The following is a 20064-nucleotide window of genomic DNA, read 5'->3' on the forward strand; positions in this document are numbered from 1 at the left end:
ACGAGGAACCCCATACCTTTAATATTTTCCATAGTAGTTTTCCATAATAGGTGATACACAGTCTGCCTGACAGTTATGAAAAAGGGAGATATGCAATTGCAAGGCATTGTGGGTAAAAAAAAATTAAACTACAAACTTTTGTTACGTGCACACATTTGATATTCTTTATCCAATTTCCCTTACACGTATTTGATAATTAATAAAAAAAAAAAAAAAAGTATAAAGTATAAAATTTCGAAACTGCAAATGATCTTATAAGGATCCAAGACGTTACATGATGTACTTTAATTATTCTGTGACTTTGTTCATCAATACCAAAGAGGGATTTAGGCCATGCAAATTTACAGACAACAAACTTTTCATAGTAGTTTTCACAAAATAAAAGGTATAAGTTACAACAATATTTATACTTTATTAATTTATAAAAATGTAAAATCTGTTGTCTTATTTACGTCCTCTCATACAGCTAAACCATGATCTTGTCTGTTTACCTAGTAAGAAACAGTATTATCTTCTGTTACTATTTTAGCACGCTCCAAATTTTAATTAACTGCGACAAAGTATTTTTAAGCCTTAACAGGTAGTTCTGTTACAAAAACAAAGTATTTTTTTCATGTATTCATTTTTTCCACTGGAAACCCAGTATTATTTTTGAAGTGTTTCGTTCATGGAATGATTATTCACATAACAGCAGGTACTACAACAGATGATTCCTACCAATACTTGATTGACACTTTACTGTAAAGATATCTGGTCGAGTGGCGTCTGTCTGGGAACTTTCTCATCCGGGTATTTGATGTCTAGGCATTTTTTGCTCTCATTGGATAAAAGTCAGAATTCTGTGATTTCATTGGATGCCGCGGCTGTCAATTCTCAGTGTGGCCAGCAAGGTTGCTGGTCGTGGCAGCACGACAGACCGGCACGTAGATAGTCTTTGCTTTTTGTATAGGAAGAGCATTTGTAATTCATTTTCATACGGATTGTTGAGCTTCTGTGTAAGCTTCCTGGGATCGAACTTGCAATTTGCCTCGGTTTCATTTTTTAATTTTTTTGTAGCAACGAAAACTTTTACCCGTGCCTCACTCACCTCTTGTTGTTTTCACGTAACGTCTCAGGTAAGACAGTAAACACTTAATCGACTGTTCATGATGTCTTAGTTTAATGAATGTAAAACGACAGGTTGGCCACTACCCTCTCCAGTCCTAAATATGTAAGCTATATTAGTTCTTTATTTTAGATGTTTAGGAGGAGCTGCTCATTTACTCACGCACATAAAACAGGTGCAGCTGGCAGAACACATACACCTGTGTGCACCAAGTTTTACTCAAGAGTATTCAGAGCGCACTATTAAGGGGACACTCGACCTCATACATACATTTAGACTAGTAAATGGTTTAAAAGATATCCTAACTCTTTTAAATGACAGATGTGCATACATTGCGATGAGTCAGTGTTTTGGTTAGCAGCACAATAGTGTTAGAAAGGAAACTACGTAGATCAGTTGGGGGCGCTAGTTCATTCAGAACTTTTTTTTTAAAAATAATCAAAAAAAAGTCCCAGATTGTATATAATAATAGAAACCCACTTTTTAAGGCTGTAGCTTGAAAACCTGAAATTTTAAATAATATCTGTTAGGTGTGTTAGCCTATAGCATTATACGTTTTCTCGGTCTTCACTATTCCAACTGTTACTAAAAAGGCTTGTGTATTTTTGAATTCTCACTTGAGCGAGATACCACACTCTTTCAGACCATTGTTATTCCCATTCAAAAAATTTAGTAATGTTGACACCCCCCATTGTTGTGTTAGAGAAGCTTCTTGTTTGTTTAAAAAGGTATGCCAAATGTGTACTCATTCTAATTGTGGCGTTTCATAGATTTGTTATCCTTGGTACACCACTGATGTTTTACACCATGTAATATATCCCATATTTTTGTCCACACTGGGCTATCTGAACTTAAGACACTCTTTTTAATATATGCAAAGCTGATAACACTCAAACCGTTGGATAGCCAATTTGGATATATTTGTATAATAGCTGAGTGTTCGTTTAAAAGTTAGATATTTTCACAATTACACAGTGGGCTTTTTCTATTGGTTATTGTAAGACTGTTGTGATAAACTGTTTTCCTTATTTAGGAGACCACCATGTCACCATGGATTAAACAGGTTTGCCTTGTTCTTGTGGCAGTGTTCATGTTGCCCAGTACAACAGAATCAAAGAAAGATAAGGCACTGTACTGTTCAGGTGAGTTGATGTTATGTGGCCTTTCTATACACACACACACACACACACACACACACACACACACACACACACACACACACACACTGAGATGACTTGTAATGCTATATCAGGTGATGAGTGAGATGATCACTACAGCACACTTTCCTAGTTGTTTAATTTTTCTATTAGACTTTTATTAAATTTAAATTTAATTTCTACTCTTTTTAGCTTGTCACCACCATGTTTTTATGCATTTTGTGACATCAGAGCAGATAAAAGGGAGCATGCGCAATAAATGCTAATTTATTCAGAATCATGAAGTAGTTTTATCAAGCTTTAATGGTTAGCTGTATATCAATCTATTTTTTCTTAGTGTTTTTTTATTTTATTTATTTTTTTTATAATGACTTAATTCACATAATTATATTCAGAATTATTAAGCAATATGTAGCAGTCACTTTTGAGGGATTTGTTTTTTTTGTTTTTCTAAATGGTTCTGTTCTGTCTAACCCCCCATGATTCTAACTGAGTAATTTTTCACTTAATTTATCTGTGAAACCTTTGACCTTTTGGAAAGACAAACATTGGCTTGCTAAATACCAAATTTACTAAATCTTTCTACTGGGATTAAAAATAATAATAATAATTTCAGAGTCAGGACATAAACTGAACTGATTGAATTTGAACAAGGTGAGATTTTATTTTGTATTTCTCCTACTGCAACATGTACAACAATGTTGTTTCATTCAGGATTACGTTTTTTTCACTGACTAAAATGCCCTGTAAAAAATCCAAATCCCTTACGTATGTTTTTTATTTAAAAAAAATATTTAACCGCGAACAACCACATGCTCAATGCCAACGGATTACGCTTGTTTAAAAAGAATTGCTGCAAAAAAATAGCCTCCATTTTGAGATGAATTGTAGTTAAGCCTGCTGAGTTAAAAAGTTTAGTAAGCAGAGCAGTTTGGATTCAAAAACCTACATTAGACCACTTGTTTAAATGCTTATAATATCTGCTGCATGAAGTTATGTGTGTTACTATAATTAAGAGTACTATTGATTTCCTTTTATCTCTTATCTTGGAAAAATAAGTTTAAAATTGTCTAATGCTTTCAGTGAATTTGAGCAGTGTCAGCTTGAGTTTGATATAATCAAAGTACTTGGAGTGAGCTCTAAATAATATATTAATATTTTCATGTTGTTTTAAATTGGACATAGCAGATCAAGTTCTTTTTTTCTTTTTTTTCGAATCTTTTCGAATAGTCCATGCTATGGAAAAGTCCAAAGTATGGACTATTCGAAAATGTTTTAATTACAAAATTTATGTATGTTTTAATTACATCATAACTTACAACATTATTTACTTCATTTACTGTATTAAATGGTTTACAAATTACTTGCAGTTTTTTAAAGCAATAAAACTCCACATAAGAGCCATCATATATTTAACTGCTATATTGCAGTTTGTACAAATACAGTTTGTGCAAGTTTCAGATGTTTGTTTAAAGCAATTACTTGAAAGTATGAGTATTATCTTCAGTACAGTTCTTTAGTCAGTGGATGTTCTTTTACTGTAATTCCCATATATTAATTTGAAATATGTATATGGGTATATTAAACTTTTTTTTTTTTTCTTTTTTTTTTCCTTGCCTCCAATTATAAATGTATCTTCCACCCTAAACTGTTATTCTAAATTTAGTCAAGCAAATATGTCTCATTGGTTATTAATTTTGTTGACAAATTTTTCTGATGAATCATAAATATAAATGTCATGTAGAATTCTTTTGAAAGGCCAACATTAAACCAACACTGAAACAATCTATTTCTACTATCTTGTATGTGAATAGATTTCATTTCTTACTTTCAGAGGATTCCGAAGTTAATTTGTATGGTAAATGTACAATTTAGATGTGTATTCCATTCTGGTCACATTGCAGGACTAAGCTTCTTTCAAAAAAGCCCTGTTGGTTTATAATATGAAATGATATTACTCATATTGCGAAATAATAAAACTTGGTAAAACTAGTGCTAGGACCAAGCTTTTTTGGAGAGTCAAGGGGTGCAAAGCTTGGCTCAGATAAAGCCTACTTCAAGCTCCGCCCAGGTTTGACAGTTGCCATGGAAATATAGCAAGCATGACTAAGCACCAGCAAACTCAAGATTTTACCAGAAGCATACCATAGCTAGTGCATTTTTTAGCATTGACATTTTTTCCATTAAAAAAAGTACATGCAGGTAAAAAAAAATGTATACCTTGATACAAATTTGATTCTAGTTCAGATGATTTGAATACGAGCCATGGTTAAAAACTAAGCCTGTTCATTAATTGTACAAGTAAGCATCCAACATTTAAAAAAAATAATAATGTTGCTATATTTACAGCTATAAATACTGCTTATAGGAAATGTGATTTAGCCGTATTTTTTGAGCGCATGTACAAAGTTTTTATTATACGAAGTTGAGGTTCATTCCTGCTGGAAATATTTTGACTTGATTTGAGTATATTGCCAAGATACTAGACGAGCCGTTGTGTTAATAAAAAAAATTAAGCCTGCATCTTTTTGCCTACCATTGAATATTTAAATGATTAAATCGATTGTAACGATTTTTTTTTCTTTCCTTTCTAGCCTGTGTGGCGATTGCAGAGGAACTAAACTATTCAATCAGTCAAACTGATCCAAAAAAGACGATTCATGTTGGTGGATTCAGACTTAAACCCGACGGAAGTCTTACAGACAAAAAGGTATGATTCAGTCAGTGTTAATTGCTCCACAATCACTTCGTTTGTCATTACCAATGCATTTACAGTTAATGCAACCAGTTAGGTGCAATGTACCCAAAGGTGCTAAATGCTGCATGCAGTTTCGAAGCAAACTAGATTTGCATTTTCTATGCTTGCAAGGCAACAAGAGAAAAGTGTTAAAGTTGTTGAAACATTTAGGTTTTACACTTGGGTTTTGCGTTAGGCTCTGCACATAAGAATCAATCACTGTGCCGGATGAAGGCACAAATTAAAGAGACAAGGCCAGTGGTAATTCAGCATGCAAATAGATTTAAGAAGGCGACCTTGTCTGTATGTAAATATAATGATGCCGGAGACATTTTAAAATCGATGAGATTTTTCTTAACTCAAGTATAAAGTTTAGATTAAATCCAAAACAAACAAAAAAAGTTACAATTATCAACAAAACAACTTTTAATAGAGTGAATCAGTTGCAGAAGTGCAATGCTTAATTTTTTTTTTTTTTTTTTTTAACCCCCAACTTTGTTTGCCCTTCGTTCAGAGTGATAAAGACAGGCAACCTGGGGTTTGTCTTGTTCAAGAGCACAACATTGATACTAGTGATAACGATTTAACTGTCGCTAGGATAGAGCTTGTATCCTTCCTGTTAGTGCCCCAATTTTGCAGTCTTCACCATCGCTACATTTATTATGAGCTATTAGTTTAATTACTAAGACACTGATGAATCAATGTTAGAAAATATTCTACGCTTCTATGCCTATAAAGTTTTACTTTTTATATTTTTATAAATACTTAATTGTATATTGAATGTTTTATTTTCCTTTGAGATTTGTGTATTTATTTAGTGCTTAGTTGCCTTTTCTTAGCTCTTTAATATTTCCTGGTGTTTATGAGCTTGTTCTCTTCTGTTTACTTGAGTAAAGGGAGCCATTTTCACTGTTTCCTTCTCAACAGTGGTGTCAATGTGTAAAGGTCAGACCCAATGAACTCTAAGCCCTGACCCCTGGTATCCAGGGACTGTCATTAGGTCCCTGACTCCACTATTGATTAGGGGTTAATCCCTTTTTGATTGTAACTGCTGCCTAATAACAAGTGTTTGTTCAGTTCTGACTTTTCCCCTCCCCTCTCAGGCTGTTTCAACTGTGAGTAAAATATGTTTGTCAGCCTCTTTGATGCGAAATGTAACGCGAGTAATGCTCTGCCCTAATTGATGATGGGACTTAAGCCTGAATTTTAATATTGATTTTTGCACACTTACTGGGTAAAAACAAAAAAAACTAACATTACAGGTATTGTTAGGGATGAGAAAGAAAACCTGTTAAATCTTGTGTGTCTTGCTTCATTGCAGTTGAAACAGTTGATTAATGAAGTACTTAATTTTTTTGTTTCATGCATCTGTCTTTTTTCTTAATTTGTCATTTATCAGCTCATTGAGGTGAAATCAGGAATTTGGGTTTTAATTGCATATTATGCTTTAAATTGCGGCTCAGGGAGCTGTAACATCATGATTTTGGTCAATATCAAGTTTTTATCTTTGATTACAGGCTGTGGAAAGCTAAGAGTGAGATTGTAGAGCCGTGGCCGACAGTAAAGCTGCCGCTGCAAACAAGTGATATGAATGTAAAGAGTGAAACAGTTTTGCACTCTACATGTCCACACCAAGTTATACGTCTAGCATATTTACTTCTGTCACACATAAGCACCATAAGAGTGGTGCCGGAAAATGAAGCACGATCCATTTGTCGACTTCTTCCATCTGACTGCTTTGGTCTTTGGTTCCTGAGTATCCCATCTCTCTTCAATAATAAGGAAGCAAAGCAGAAGCAGTGTAGCAGAACTCACTCGCTGTTCCCTGAGAGTGACTTCACTTAAAAATAAATGCTAATTAAAGCTCCCCAAATCCCTCCCTGTTTCTCTTTTCATACTTGGCTTGGTTCACTTGCCCAGAAGCTGTAGGTGAACCCCTGCGATGCGCCCCCATGTTTTTAGCAGATTCACCAAAGATAACCTTCAACGGCTTTTGCTGAAAGGTCAATTTATGTATAAATAATAACGAAAACTTTTGATCGGGTCCTGTATCTAATCTATATGCTTTTTTGTGTGCATGTTTCAGACTTTTAAACCATTTTTTAGGGAATTAAGGCAGCAAAAATTAAATACCCAGTGTCCCAACACTACAATGATGCCTGGCTCTCCAATGGGAATTCAGTGAAGGATGGCATCCCTGAGAAGCCTTTTCTCTGCCTGGGCCGCCTAGCCCCCCTTCTCTTTATTCCTACAGAAATTCTTTATTGACAGCTTCTATTCAAACCCTTCAGACTGTTACGGGGAGGAATTTAATTCCCCACCATTTTCAGGATTGCATGATAAGGACTCGGCAGAGGATGCGGCACACAAGCCATCCTCTGCTAGATCCAAAGGCGAGATTTTTATTGCTTTTGGACTTTTGTGCATGAAAGAATCTCTCTTACTGTTCTCTGATGGTTAGCCTAAAGTGTCCTAAAGTTTAATGAGTTGAATTTAAAAGTGTAATTGGTGTAGATCTCAAATATGATAATCAATTTTTATGCTGAGGATGACATTATACACCCACATTGTTGAATACTGTTCAGGTTAAAAGTCCTGGTGCAGAATTTTTAATTGTATCACGATCCCGCATCGATAGTCAAGCGATCGGCTCTTTCGTTTTCGCACCCATAGATGTTCATAAATTGTCTTATCTTGCGGTCCATCCATCCGCATTCAGCTTTTTAATTAAAAAGATGGGGGATGTGTGGATAGGTTGCTGTCCTTCCATGGGACCTTTTATCTTATTTGTGACCAGATGGCAGCGAGCCACGGAAGCCTCTTTATGTCACCGAGCCTCACAAGAGTGGAGGGGGTAGAGTCGCCCTCATAATGTAATCAGTGAGACCGGAAGGGTCCATACTGTGTCTGAAAGGGGACAATGGGGTCAGGGATATATCTACATCGCAAGAAAATCCAGCTCATCTGCAACCTGTCCTCTTTCCAATAACCCCCTCACCCCCAACCCCGCTAGCCTTTGACTGGCCTGACAAGGAAGACTTCCTGCTTTGATCATTGGAGGGTGGAAGAGATGAGCTGCCCAAGAGAACCAAAGGATGGGACTCCACTGTTTACCCTGCACTTGGCTGCTGTTGACAACTCCCCTCCCCACTGCTTACCCCCCGCTCTCCAGCCTTTTCACTCTCTCCGCCCCCCGTCACCCTTTCCCCTTTCTCCTTCCGGGGGAGGCCAAAGGGGCGGGAGTAGGGTGCACCTTGACCTGTCTAGACACCACAGTGTGTTTTTGTTCTGTTGCCAAGGCAAGGGGATCTACTTTTGCAACTTTGGAGATGCAGGTTAAAAGTCAGCGTTGTGGCACAGGGGAAGCGTTTAAATAGGAACGGAAGGAAAAGGTCATCTACGTGACCTCAGTGTCCTGCTTTTTTTTTTTTTTTTTTTAAGAAATAATTTTTTTGGTGTTGTTTTAAAAAGAAGAGGGGGAGATTTGATAACTTTTTCCAACTAGTTTTTCTATAATTCTGTTCTGAATTCTTTTTCCGATAGGTTCCTCTTGCTAGGTCCGAAACTCACTTAACTGAACTGCTGGAAGAAGTTTGCAATAGCATGAGCGATTATGCGCTCTATGAGGACCCGGACACCAAAGAAAAGAGCTACAAGAGATTTGCACCAAGAGGAAATGATGGAATGAATTTTCCGGATTTCAAAAATTTTAAGTTTGATGGACCAGAGAGTTCCAGTGCCTTGAAGTTTGCTGTGAGTATCAATTTTATATCTTTGTCATTGAATAGATTTGTATTTATTTTGATATAATGACAAAAAAATAATTCTCCCAGATCATCATCCAATTTCCATTACATTACATTAAAATTAAATTAAGTAAAATTACATTAATATCCTTTTTTTTTTTTTTTTTTTTTTTTTTTAATCATACTGTGTGACAGTTGTGTAATATAATACACTACAAATCATATTTTACTAAACAGGGTTTTTTTTCCGAAAGTCTTTGAAACCTAAACTCTGTTAATCGATAGTTAATCAGTGCTTTTTTTTTTCCTAAACAAAATGACATGGCTCTACAATAAATGATTATTTTATTTATTTATTTTTTGTTATACTTGCTGTTAATTATTTTCTTTAAATACAAATACAAATGTTTAAGGTCTCTAGAACATGCTATAAGCTTTCATATTGGACTCAGTGTTTCATTTTGGATTTTAATTTTTTTATATACAAGATGACTATAATGATAGACCACAGTAAATTGACTTCATGCCATTTGCCTGCAAGTTGCCTTGTGAACCATCCAAGATGGCAGACTTGCTAACACTATAGCACTAAAGATGGCTGCCCATTACTGTGTAAATGTATTTTTACTTTTGTGAATGATTTCTGCTTATTTTTCAAAATGCTTATAGAATGCTAACTAAATATTTTTTAAAATGTATATATTGCAGTGTGAAAGCATTGTGGAAGAGTTGGAAGATGATATCATCTCTCTCTTCGCCAGTGAGACAGACCATGTGGCTAAGACGTTGTGCAGTGAAGTATCAGGTATTTGCGTATTATGTGATATACCATCTTTCATTCACTATTAAGTAAGCATGTTGATGCAGAAAACCTGAACCATAGTGTTGATTTGATTTGCATTGTGTTCCAGATTTTTTTTTTTTCTTTACACTTTTAGTACATGCAAATATCAATGCAGTTTATGAAGTTTTTTTTTTTTTTTTTCAGTTTGCTTGACATTGAACATGACTTTTTTTTGTTTTTGTTTAAATGGTTATTTAACAATTGGTTTTTTTGTTTTTTGTTTTTTTCTTCTTTTTAAATCAGATTGTAGACTTCTAACCCTATGAGATATATGATCTAAATGTAGCCCTTTTCACATTATGCCTCAGAAAATATTCACTTATTTCCTGTAAAATCTGCAATTCACAAACTTTGAGCATTGCATTTTAGTTTCATGAAACTAAAATCTGCAAGCACTGAGAATCTAAGTGGAATAGTGTTAAAAAGACATTTTGCTAAATTTAGAAAGTGATTTTAAAGTGTGTAACTATCTGAAATATCACTATTATTGCTGGCTAAAGTGTACAGAAATGAATGTTAAATTATTAAGTGTTATGCTGAAATTGCATTTTCTTAGTTAGGCTAATATGTATCTATTATTAATTTCTTTCTTCAATGCACTTAGTAAATTTAAATGTTATGCACATTTTTTTTTAGATGCTGTTACAAAGATTTTTTTCATCCTTGCACCTGCCAATTTAAATCCTAGAGAGTAATGATGATCTGGTAATGCAAGTAGTTTTATAAGAATAAGAAGTCACTCTGAAATAGGCATTTTTAATAGACTTATGAAATCTGAACAAAATTTCCCCAAGGGGATAATAAAAGTAACTACTAAAAAAAAAAAAAAAAATCCTATGAGAAAAAAAAAAAAATAAATATATATATATATATATATATATATTCTAACAAGATTTTTTTTTCTTTGCTTTATGTAGTGTTTATGTGTAATTTTCAGTAATTTTATGCCTTGTTGTTTTCTTTACATGCAGGTCACTGTAAGAGCTCTGTTTTTCAGCACAGTGAACTTTAGTTTCACATCAGTGTCTGCTGAAGAACACCCAAAAACCTGGACCAAAATTGGAGACATCAAATATTTTCCAAAAGTATGCTGTTTTTTTTTTTTTTTTTTTAAAGTTACTACAAACTAAATGATACAAACTGATGATTAAAATGATTTGATGATAGTATTACAAATGGATACTGAAATGAAAAGTGTATTTAAAAAAAAAAAAAAAAAGAAGAATGAGTTTCCACTACTGAGTAGTGGACACACTCTTCCATTTTGATTTTTACTTGGAAATTATCATATTACATTTTTTTATATATATATATATATATATATATATATATATATAAAATTATAACATGGGATATATATGAGAAATTGATTGCATTCCAGTGGCATGTAATTTACATGTTTAATTCCATTGTCAATTCTTTTTAACCTCTATTTAGTTTCAGTGAACTTGACATGGCAATAACTATGGTATTATGGTGTAATTTATGATGGGTTCACCCTTGATGAAAAGAAAATAAAATATTTCAAATATAGTGGTTAAACGCGTCATTTGTTTTTATACTTGGCAAATCTTTCCTAATTTAGAATAATTTGAAGAACGGTTAACTGACAGGTTAGGTGCGACGACAAACAGATAGGCTTTGTCGTCCCAAATCGTTTCACAGCACAGTCTGCTTGTTTCGTTCTGATGTCCCATGTCTGTCCAAGTCGGGCTTTTGAACATGGCCGCTGGGTAAGCATGATGGCATGCCTTTCGCACCCTTCCCTCACAGCTCCCTCCATGCAGAACTACGCATGCGCCGCTGTGGCAGCAGCACAGGGGCAGGTCCTGTTTTGGGAGAGTAAAGGAGCAAGAGACGCCATGATTGCTTAGCTCTGCGAGTTGGTGTGGATATGGGTGTCAGCCAAATCACTGAGGGGGAAAATGACAATACTCACTGCTTTCTCTAATAATATTGCATTGTTTAACAGAAGTCTGCTGACTGTGCACAGTGGGAAAATGTTAGATATCACAAGGCTATATTTAGGAATCTACAATGATCCCAGTTTCTTTTGGGAAATATAATACTTGGGCGTTGTGTATTTTAATTAGTTGATGTAAATGAATAATGTAATAATTGTATTTATTTAAAAACAAATCTGTAATTCTGTTTTTTTTTTATTTTATTATTTATTTAATTTTTTGCAAAATCAGTCCGTTTGTGCCTAAATTTAATAATCTTAAAAGAACTTTGAAAACTTTTTATTTTGAAAACCAAAGAATATAATTTATAAATTTATATTTCTTTCAGTTTTTTTTTATTTATTTTTTTTATTTTTTTTTTTATTATTATTATTGCTAGTAACCTTGGGATTAAATGGCTGCCTTTGCAAGGTTTTTGGTCCCAAAAAATGCTAGATCAGCTAATGAAATATGTGAAGAACGCCATCATGAGTTCAAAGTTATAATGGTTGAAGACTGTTAACCTTCAGATGAATTTTGCCGCTCTTGGAAGATTTTAAGTTTTCAGATAATTTGTTTTGCTTTTCTTTTTTTCATGCTAAACTTAAATTTGTTGTGTATGTAACTGTCTCCCTTCAGGAAACTGCTTTCTGTTTAAAAAGTTGGTTGTGACCTTACAAAGTAGCTTATTTCTATTGTGTTTACCCAGTTCTGTGTATGTGCTTTGAGCTTAAGTTTGACAGATCAAGTGTTACTAAGGTGCAGTGGGCTATGACTCCAAACAAAGGGAACTGGACAGCTAAACATCAATTTCCCATGCATACAAAATGCTTTCATGCTAGCTTGAGTAACTTTCCTGCCCTAGAGTGGAGACATCCTCACTGAATGTGATGCTTTTTTTGCTGATCACATCAACTGGATGATTAACCATTTTGTAAAATTACCCAAGTCAGTCAGGATGGACCAGAAGTTCTACACATTGAAAAAAATGTAAGTGAAATTTGATCTCTCCCTTAAATTCGCTATAAAGTTCAACCGCTGAGCTGTGGCGTTAACTTGTATTCTAACAAGATTAAAATATATTTGTCCTGGAGATTAGCATACTTAAATCCTTTTTTGCTTTTTCTGAACTGGCAGTGTGCTTTGATCTGTGTTGCGTGGCAAGAGCCTGGCTTTGGCTTGGCCATCCGAGTGCCAAGTGTGAAATTGGCCTGATGTCATCCCCATTCTTCACCCTCTACATCTTTCACTGCCTTAATTATATTTCCGCCACAAAGCCCAGCTCTTCATTGCATATTCAAGTTTGACTAGAATGCATTCAAAAACTATATAGATAAATTACTCCTTTGGAATGGGGACAAGATAGGCCTTTCTGTGATACGCAGACAAGGGAGATCAACACCGATCTGATGTTTGTTTGTTTGTTTGTATGGTTTTTTTTAAGTGTGACTGGCCTCAGGAACCCCAGCCATTAAGACTTTGGAAAGACCTGTTTAGGGAGAGGAAAGTATGATCTGTGTGAGTGTTATCAAAGATAAATCATTGAAGAATTCATAGTAGGTCCTCTGAGGTAGCCATAGTGTTATCTATGGGGAACTGGGGCAGATATCAAACTTTCAAGCTGGTGTGTTGAGCTTCATATTTTATCCTTCGAAGCCAAAAGTTGACTTTTTGGCCAATATAGCTTGAGGAAGAGTGAGATCCTGAGACTTTTTTTTTTTTTTTTTTTTTTTGCATCAGATGCAGAGCTGGATGTGAGTTCTAATCTCCTCGGGTCATTTCATCTCAACTTGGGCTGTAGAAACGTTCTGTTAGTGTTTGAAATGAAACCAATTAATGCGATGCCTTTAAGATCCGTGCTGAATTCAGAGGTGATGAAATGTAGGCGAAGTTAAAACGAGCCACCTGCAGCTGTGACAGGAGGCTTTGACCTTCAACGGGGTCTCCCGGCCACAGACTTTATTCAGGAGCCTCGCTGCGCGTCTGAGCGGCAACTGCCTTTTTCTTCCCAGTGAAGCTCATCAAGTCAGTGACCGTTGGGCGTTACTTCCACATACAAGCTTGGCAAGAATAGAAATGCAGATGAGATTCTTTGGCATTGATGAACAGGTCAATGCTGGGAATGGTTCTCAGAGATAGCTCGCCTTTTGTGTAGGACCTTTTCAGTAATACGACTTTTCTTGACATGTTTTCGTGGCATCAGGTAGCCCAACACTTAAGTAAAGTTTATGGTAAGGTTTACAACCTCAACCATACCAACGAAACCCCGTCTAGAGCGTGATTCACAAAGATTAACTCAATATCGATAGCATTCCCAATTATTTTTACTTTTGAGTAGGCTATTTGCACAAAATTATGCATGGATTTACTTTTTGGACGCTTTAGGTAACTTTATCATAAGAGGTGCTAATTGAATGTCTAGTTATTAGCCTAGCCTACTTAGGTGTAAATTAGACGTTGTTGAACCAAAACGTGTCACAAGTTTTAAAGTGTTAAACTGTTATAAGAGTATGTGTTTTTCTGTCTTAATAGTGACGTTTTTATTTATTTTAATACTCGGAGTTTTATGAGTGAAGTTAGGCTACATCTATTAGCAGAATTTGGACTCCCCCAAGTGTTGACATTTGGTCTAAAGTTGGCTTTAGACAGTATAGTTCAGATGTTTATTCATTTTGTTCATTTTGACGCCAAATAAACCTTGAGACGAAACCAAATGGGTAGCATGTCCCATAATAATCTATAGCTAGTTATTAAACTTTTTCACTAAAATATCTAACGTTTTGCGGCTTAAGCAGTACCTTGTCTATTTTCGAAGTCATACGCAAACTTTAGTACCATAATACGAATTTTTCATTTTTGTTTTTCTGTAGACTATAATTTTGTGAACTTTTTATAGTTGCTAAAAGTTTTCAATGGGTTTCTCAAATGTTGTACCTTTTCTCAAATGTTGTACCGATAGCATCAGTGTGTAGCTACACAGTTAAGTTGTGCCAAAGTGAATTTTATTTATTATTATTTGGCTGCATAATCATTGTTGCATCCCAGTTTAAGTCTGCTTTAGACATGTTTAGATCCTCGTAAGAACCTCGTGCTCTTTATGCCCCGCCTACTTTTAGCAGCTGAGTTTGATTTAGTGAAAAGCACAAATCACCATTTAAAGTTAAGTTTTTTGGTCATTAATGCAATGTGCTACTTGCCTTCGCTTCAGATATTTTTGTCCGTTTGAAAACATTATTTATAAGCTTCTCAAAGTGGCTACAATAAATGTTAGTGCGTCCCAGATCTTCTTTGACACTGTTACACAAATAAACGCTGAACTACCTCTGTTTAATGCCACACTAAATATTGAAACTGATATAAAATAAAAATGGGGGTAAAAAGAGAAATTAAATGATCTGTTTACATTTCATGCAGATTATTTATCTTTAGATATGACTTCACATTTTTCGTCTTGCTAAAGTTCAGATCTTTATAAGCTACTTTTTTTCTTTTTTACTTATTGTGTTACAACTATTCTGGGCATATCTTGTAACTTTTTTTCTAAATCTGAGTTTAATTTACAAAACGATATTAGAAAGTATTGTGGGGGCAGACAATGCTGGTGATGCTCCTTCGTTTTCACAATATGTAAATTAAGTTTTTCTTTAAGTAAAAGGAACGAAAATGAGAGAAAAAAAAAACGCGACCATTGCAGACTTTCTTAAAATAGCCAACAATGCTGTCAACATTTTAAATGGTAATATTTAACTAATAACCATTTTACTTGGCTGAAAAAAAGAAAATGTCCTAGACTGCCAAGTAGATTGATTTCATGCGAAGCATAAAATAAAATCTAAAAAAAAAAAAAAAAAAACATCAAACGAAATGCTTTTGTAAAAACTTGCCGAATATCCATTTGGAAAAAGAATATGAGGAAACTTTTATTGTACATTCCCAGCTAAATTAACAGACAGTAAATTAAGTCAAGTACTTGGAATAGAAGTTTTGAGGTTTGCTGACTCATATGCATTCAGATGTCTGATCTACTTCCTGAAAATGTGAGGACATTTGATTTTAGACCATAGATCTTTTAAATACAATATACTGAATTATTTTAAACATGATATGCGATGTTGTCCTTTTTTTTTTTTTTTTTTTTTTTTTTTTTTTTTTTTTTTAAATACCATGTCTCTAACAACTCAAGTCAATAAAGTAAAACATTTCTCCAGTAGGAATAATAAAATTATGCATGGAAACAAACATCCATCTAGATCAGATAAAACATTTATTTTAAATCACAGTTGCCTGAATGCAGCAGGAAAAATCTTTGGACTTCAGCATGGATTAAACACGTTCACATGTGGCTCAACGTCAAGTGTCAATCAAATCGCTCCCCCTTTTTAAATAAAGAAGCGTCCTTTTCCTCGCGCACTATATCTGAAGTTTCAGTCAGTGTACAGCAGTGATATTAATTGAAAAGGTTTTACACCACCGTACACATAAAGTATATATACATATAATATTGCAGAAACATATCTCATACATATAGTTTTCATCCGTTTAATGCTGGTATTTTGTACACTGGCCCTTTTTTAAAATTATTGCATTTTAGATGTCCTGTCCTTCACGTTAATCACTGTCTGATTTGTCGTCCTTTGTTGTTGTGGCGTGATTGTATAGTCCCTGTGCCATCAGGTGTAATGCAAGTGTGTTTTTGCTCCCCGAAGCTTTTTTAATCTTCGCTCTTTTGTTCTGAAACCAGATTTTGATTTGAGACTCGTTGAGGCCGAGTTCTTGGGCCAAAGCTTGCCTCCTTTGCTCCGTCAGGTAACGGTTATTCTGGAATTCATTCTTGAGTCTCTGGAGTTGCTCCGCTGTGAAGGCTGTTCTTGGCCGCTTGTCTTCCTTGGTTGGATTTTTCTTCTTTGGTTTGCGGGATCTTGGTCCTGCATTTCAGAATATAATGAAAGAGATTAGGCCTACGTTTTGCTCGTGCCGTAAAATGCACATAGGCTATTAATGTTGTATTTAGTAGCTATTATTAATAGTATTTGCCTGGTAATAATAACAATACAACAATGTCGTCTAATAATAAAGTGTTGTTTCTTTAAAGTTACTCTAGCCTAATTGGAGCAAGTATAGCCTGTTCTTTCACATCGAATGTTTCAAGGAGTCTGTTCTAGTTTTTACTATGGAAGCATGGTGTAGTGGTGTGGGTGGGGGTGGGGGTGGGGTGACTGCCAGAAAGGGAGGGGTGAAAGAGGCTTTTCCCTCTCTCTGTTACCATAGGAACTACATTTATAAGATAACGTTTTTTTTAACTTGCTCTAAGAGTAGCACCTGTCGTTTAATGGAAGTATAGCTTTCCCACTCCATATTCTATTTTTAGTTCATTCTTAGATAGGTTACTACTCCAATACACCCAAAGGTTCCGCGTGGCATGAATGCTGACAATAGATTGATCTGCAGCCTATGAGATGAGCCCTCGCTCGCACCCTATTTTTGCACCTTTTATTTAGCTTAAGCTGGTTTCTATAGCGACTCTTATGATATAATATTAATCTTTTCATGTCGTATAATCGAAAAATCAATTTAAGTACCCTAAGCATTACACGTAGCGTACTCGCAACATGACAAGGGGGTTATCGACTACACCTTTTAAGTTAGTGTGACCTGTCCTAATATTCATTAGTAGCCTAAGTATGTGTAGTCGGTTTCATTGTGTAAAAACTTTGGTGAAATTGTTTTCACGGACTTTATATTAGAAATGGGGTTACGATTATTTGCCAAATTATTCTAGAACGTATTAATCAGAGAAGTTTCAACGTGACAAAAACTTGCATAGCCACTTTTTCGGAAGGCCGTGTTGTGCGCCATTTGAACTTCATTTGAAATTGGTTGATAATTCGATTGTTTAAAAATTTATTATAGTCTAAAATCGTACGAAATTTGGTTGTCTTATATCGGTTAGTGCGGTAATAATAATTTTATTTCAGGAGCTATTTTTGAAGAGATCTGGTTTAGCATTTAGCTTCCGTGGTGCGTCCAACTCCATTGTCAAAAATATGCTAATTAAATATCAACAAAGACTTCGAAGTAACAATGGCGCAAAACTACCCGTTACTTTAAAAATAATAATAATAATAATAAAGGCAAAAATTTACCATAGCTATACCAATCCTAAAATTGTATTATTTTATTATTTCTCTCTTTTATTTAACAACTTGAGAAATGTGAAGTCGAACATAAACGAAAAGCTATATTGCACCATGAAACTAATTGTTGTTTTTTAAGGTTTTCAACTGATTACATAATACTACACACGTAAAATAATAAAGAGCCTAATAAACATTATAATTCTGATGGTAGGCCAATTATGGTGAAAATAATAGGACAGGCTACTAATATTAGTAATAAAGTAAAATAATTGTAAGCATATAGCCTACTGCAGCAAATAGCCTATTTTTTATATCTAGCCTATTTTAATGTTTGTAAATATTAGATTTCAAATCATGATAAAAATTGTAGTTATTCATGTTAATTTAAGAGGATAGACTCCACAAAAGAGAACTCCCTGACTCTTGGCGGGCCGTTTCAGATAGGCTACATAACGAACATTTGCTCTTCGTTTTCGTGCCCCATTTTCATCGACAATTTCTGTAATAGTTTACAAATAAAACTTTATTATTATTATTATTATTATTATTTGTTCAATTTCAAGCCAAAACAGGTGCGCCTTTCGTGAGTACGTAGTGTACATAAATATAGCCTAACTGTAAACAAAAAATAAATAAATTCTTACCTGATGAAGGTCTGTCTGAATATCTTGTGCAATATACCCAAGCAGGCCAAAGCATTTGTTGGTTCGTCTGCGCAGCGTTACTTTGCGAGCAATCCGAATCTGAGCTTAAACATTGATCTCCAGTCTCTGCTCGGGCTTTCAGAGGTGCGTCTGCAGTAATATCAGTTTTTTTAGACGCGCTTACTGGGTGAGGGCTCGAGGTTCCTTCCCCTGACACTGGAGCTCCTACCTGTCCCGATCCGGGAGCCGATGGACAGCGGTTCTCTCTTTCAACTATATTAATTTCGTCGCGTCTGGTCCCTTCTTTCCTGCGCCCAAAGTCTGGTCTCAAAATGTTGTCGATGTAAAAGTTGGTGATTCTGTGAGGGAGTAGGTTTCCAGGAGCCTGCAACAGGGGTAAAATAGCCCTGTTGGACTCATCGCCTGAATCCTGACGCTCCACATCTCTGTTGCTATGATCATTTTCTTCCATAGTGAAACTCTCCAAATGTTCTTTTTAACCCCTTTCTCTCTCGCGCGCGCACACACACGTATGTTTGTGTTCCAGTTTTTGTTGTAGCCTATATTTTCCTTATTTTTTAAGTCTCACTGCAAAGAGAAACAAACAGGGAAAAAAGGACAAATCCTTTTTTCTGATTCTTTTGTCGGTTAAATACGACGAAACCGCCTTGTGTGCGTAGAAAGAAAAAACATAGTTTTAAAAATTAATTCCACAGTGTGCCCTTGCAATTGTCTTTATATCTACTTTATAAAACATACAGGCAAATTTAATCTATGCAGTATCAAAGCAGTAGACCTGCTCTAGTAAACAAGGAAACGCAAACTGGCTCTAGAATACTTTCACTACGGATTTTTGTTCTTATTTTTAATACGAGTCCCCCGGGTGACGTCGCAGTCCGGTATCCTAGACACGTGCCTTTGGCCAATAAATGGAGCGAAATTTTATCACATGACCCAGTGACTCTGGAGTAAATGACAGCATCCAACCTCGCCTTATTCTCAATACTTAAAGCGATAGTAGCTACTCTATTGCTCAGAAGTGATCAGCATTCCAATATTTTGCGTTTTCAAATCACTAACTCATGAAAAACGAATTATTTGACAAACACATTTGTTTATTTGTCTGTGTGTGGAATCGCTATCTTTTTAGCAGTCTCGTGAAACTATCGTTCATAAATCGCACTGGGGGAGGGGTGTGTTCATTTTTACTCTCAATTCGGTAGTAGGTCACAATCGGTCCAATTTCATAATTTCGTAGACACCTTATTCTACAGTATGAATTGCTGTGCTATTACGGTAAAGTCAGTAGCCTATGTCTATATAAGTAGGCTTATAACAGTGTTTTTAGGCCCTCGTACGATAATGAAAAACTAATTATGCACGGTAACACTCTGCAGCAACACTCAAAACAACTATTTTGATTTACCGTCCATTTAATTTGCCAGATTTAATGTTTTACATTATGCTTTACGTTTCTCGTTATCAATAGGCTATAGCCTAAAACAAACCGCCATTATTTGAAATGTTAGCGATGTGGTCTGGCTTATAAGGTCGTCTGTTAATGTTCTTATGAATAGGGTATTCGTATCCAAAATATTTCGTTAAACCAATCGCTTTATTTCATCTGTTTCATGGAACATAACGACGAATAGCAATTCACTCCAGTAGTTTTAAATAGGAGTAAATTACGTAGCTGTGGCGCTTTAAAAGAAACCAGCGAAGCAAACCAACAGTGATCTTTGGAGCGTACG

General features: G+C 35.1%; 3 protein-coding genes across 3 annotated transcripts in view; 1 reads left to right on the forward strand and 2 right to left on the reverse strand.

Annotated features, from left to right (window-relative positions):
• rbm33b (RNA binding motif protein 33b) overlaps positions 1–4428 on the reverse strand; it is a 36450-nt gene extending 32022 nt beyond the window's left edge. The window contains exon 1 of the mRNA XM_051875333.1: positions 4091–4428. The gene's annotated coding sequence lies outside the window, so the exon portion shown is untranslated. The remainder of the gene's footprint in view (positions 1–4090) is intronic.
• On the forward strand, positions 874–11122 carry cnpy1 (canopy FGF signaling regulator 1). The gene is made up of 6 exons (XM_051875343.1): positions 874–1115; positions 2139–2247; positions 4857–4972; positions 8543–8752; positions 9454–9550; positions 10561–11122. The coding sequence occupies exons 2-6, from the start codon at positions 2148–2150 to the stop codon at positions 10599–10601; spliced, it is 564 nt and encodes a 187-aa protein (XP_051731303.1). The 5' UTR covers positions 874–1115; positions 2139–2147; the 3' UTR covers positions 10602–11122.
• A 4304-nt stretch (positions 11123–15426) lies between these two features.
• On the reverse strand, positions 15427–19156 carry en2b (engrailed homeobox 2b). Its single transcript, XM_051881583.1, has 2 exons — positions 18314–19156; positions 15427–16457 (listed from the first exon to the last, which is right to left on the reverse strand). The coding sequence occupies exons 1-2, from the start codon at positions 18783–18785 to the stop codon at positions 16141–16143; spliced, it is 789 nt and encodes a 262-aa protein (XP_051737543.1). The 5' UTR covers positions 18786–19156; the 3' UTR covers positions 15427–16140.
• Positions 19157–20064: the final 908 nt, after the last annotated feature.

Source organism: Ctenopharyngodon idella, chromosome 2 (assembly GCF_019924925.1).
Source record: "Ctenopharyngodon idella isolate HZGC_01 chromosome 2, HZGC01, whole genome shotgun sequence".
NCBI classification, from domain to species: Eukaryota; Metazoa; Chordata; class Actinopteri; order Cypriniformes; family Xenocyprididae; genus Ctenopharyngodon; species Ctenopharyngodon idella.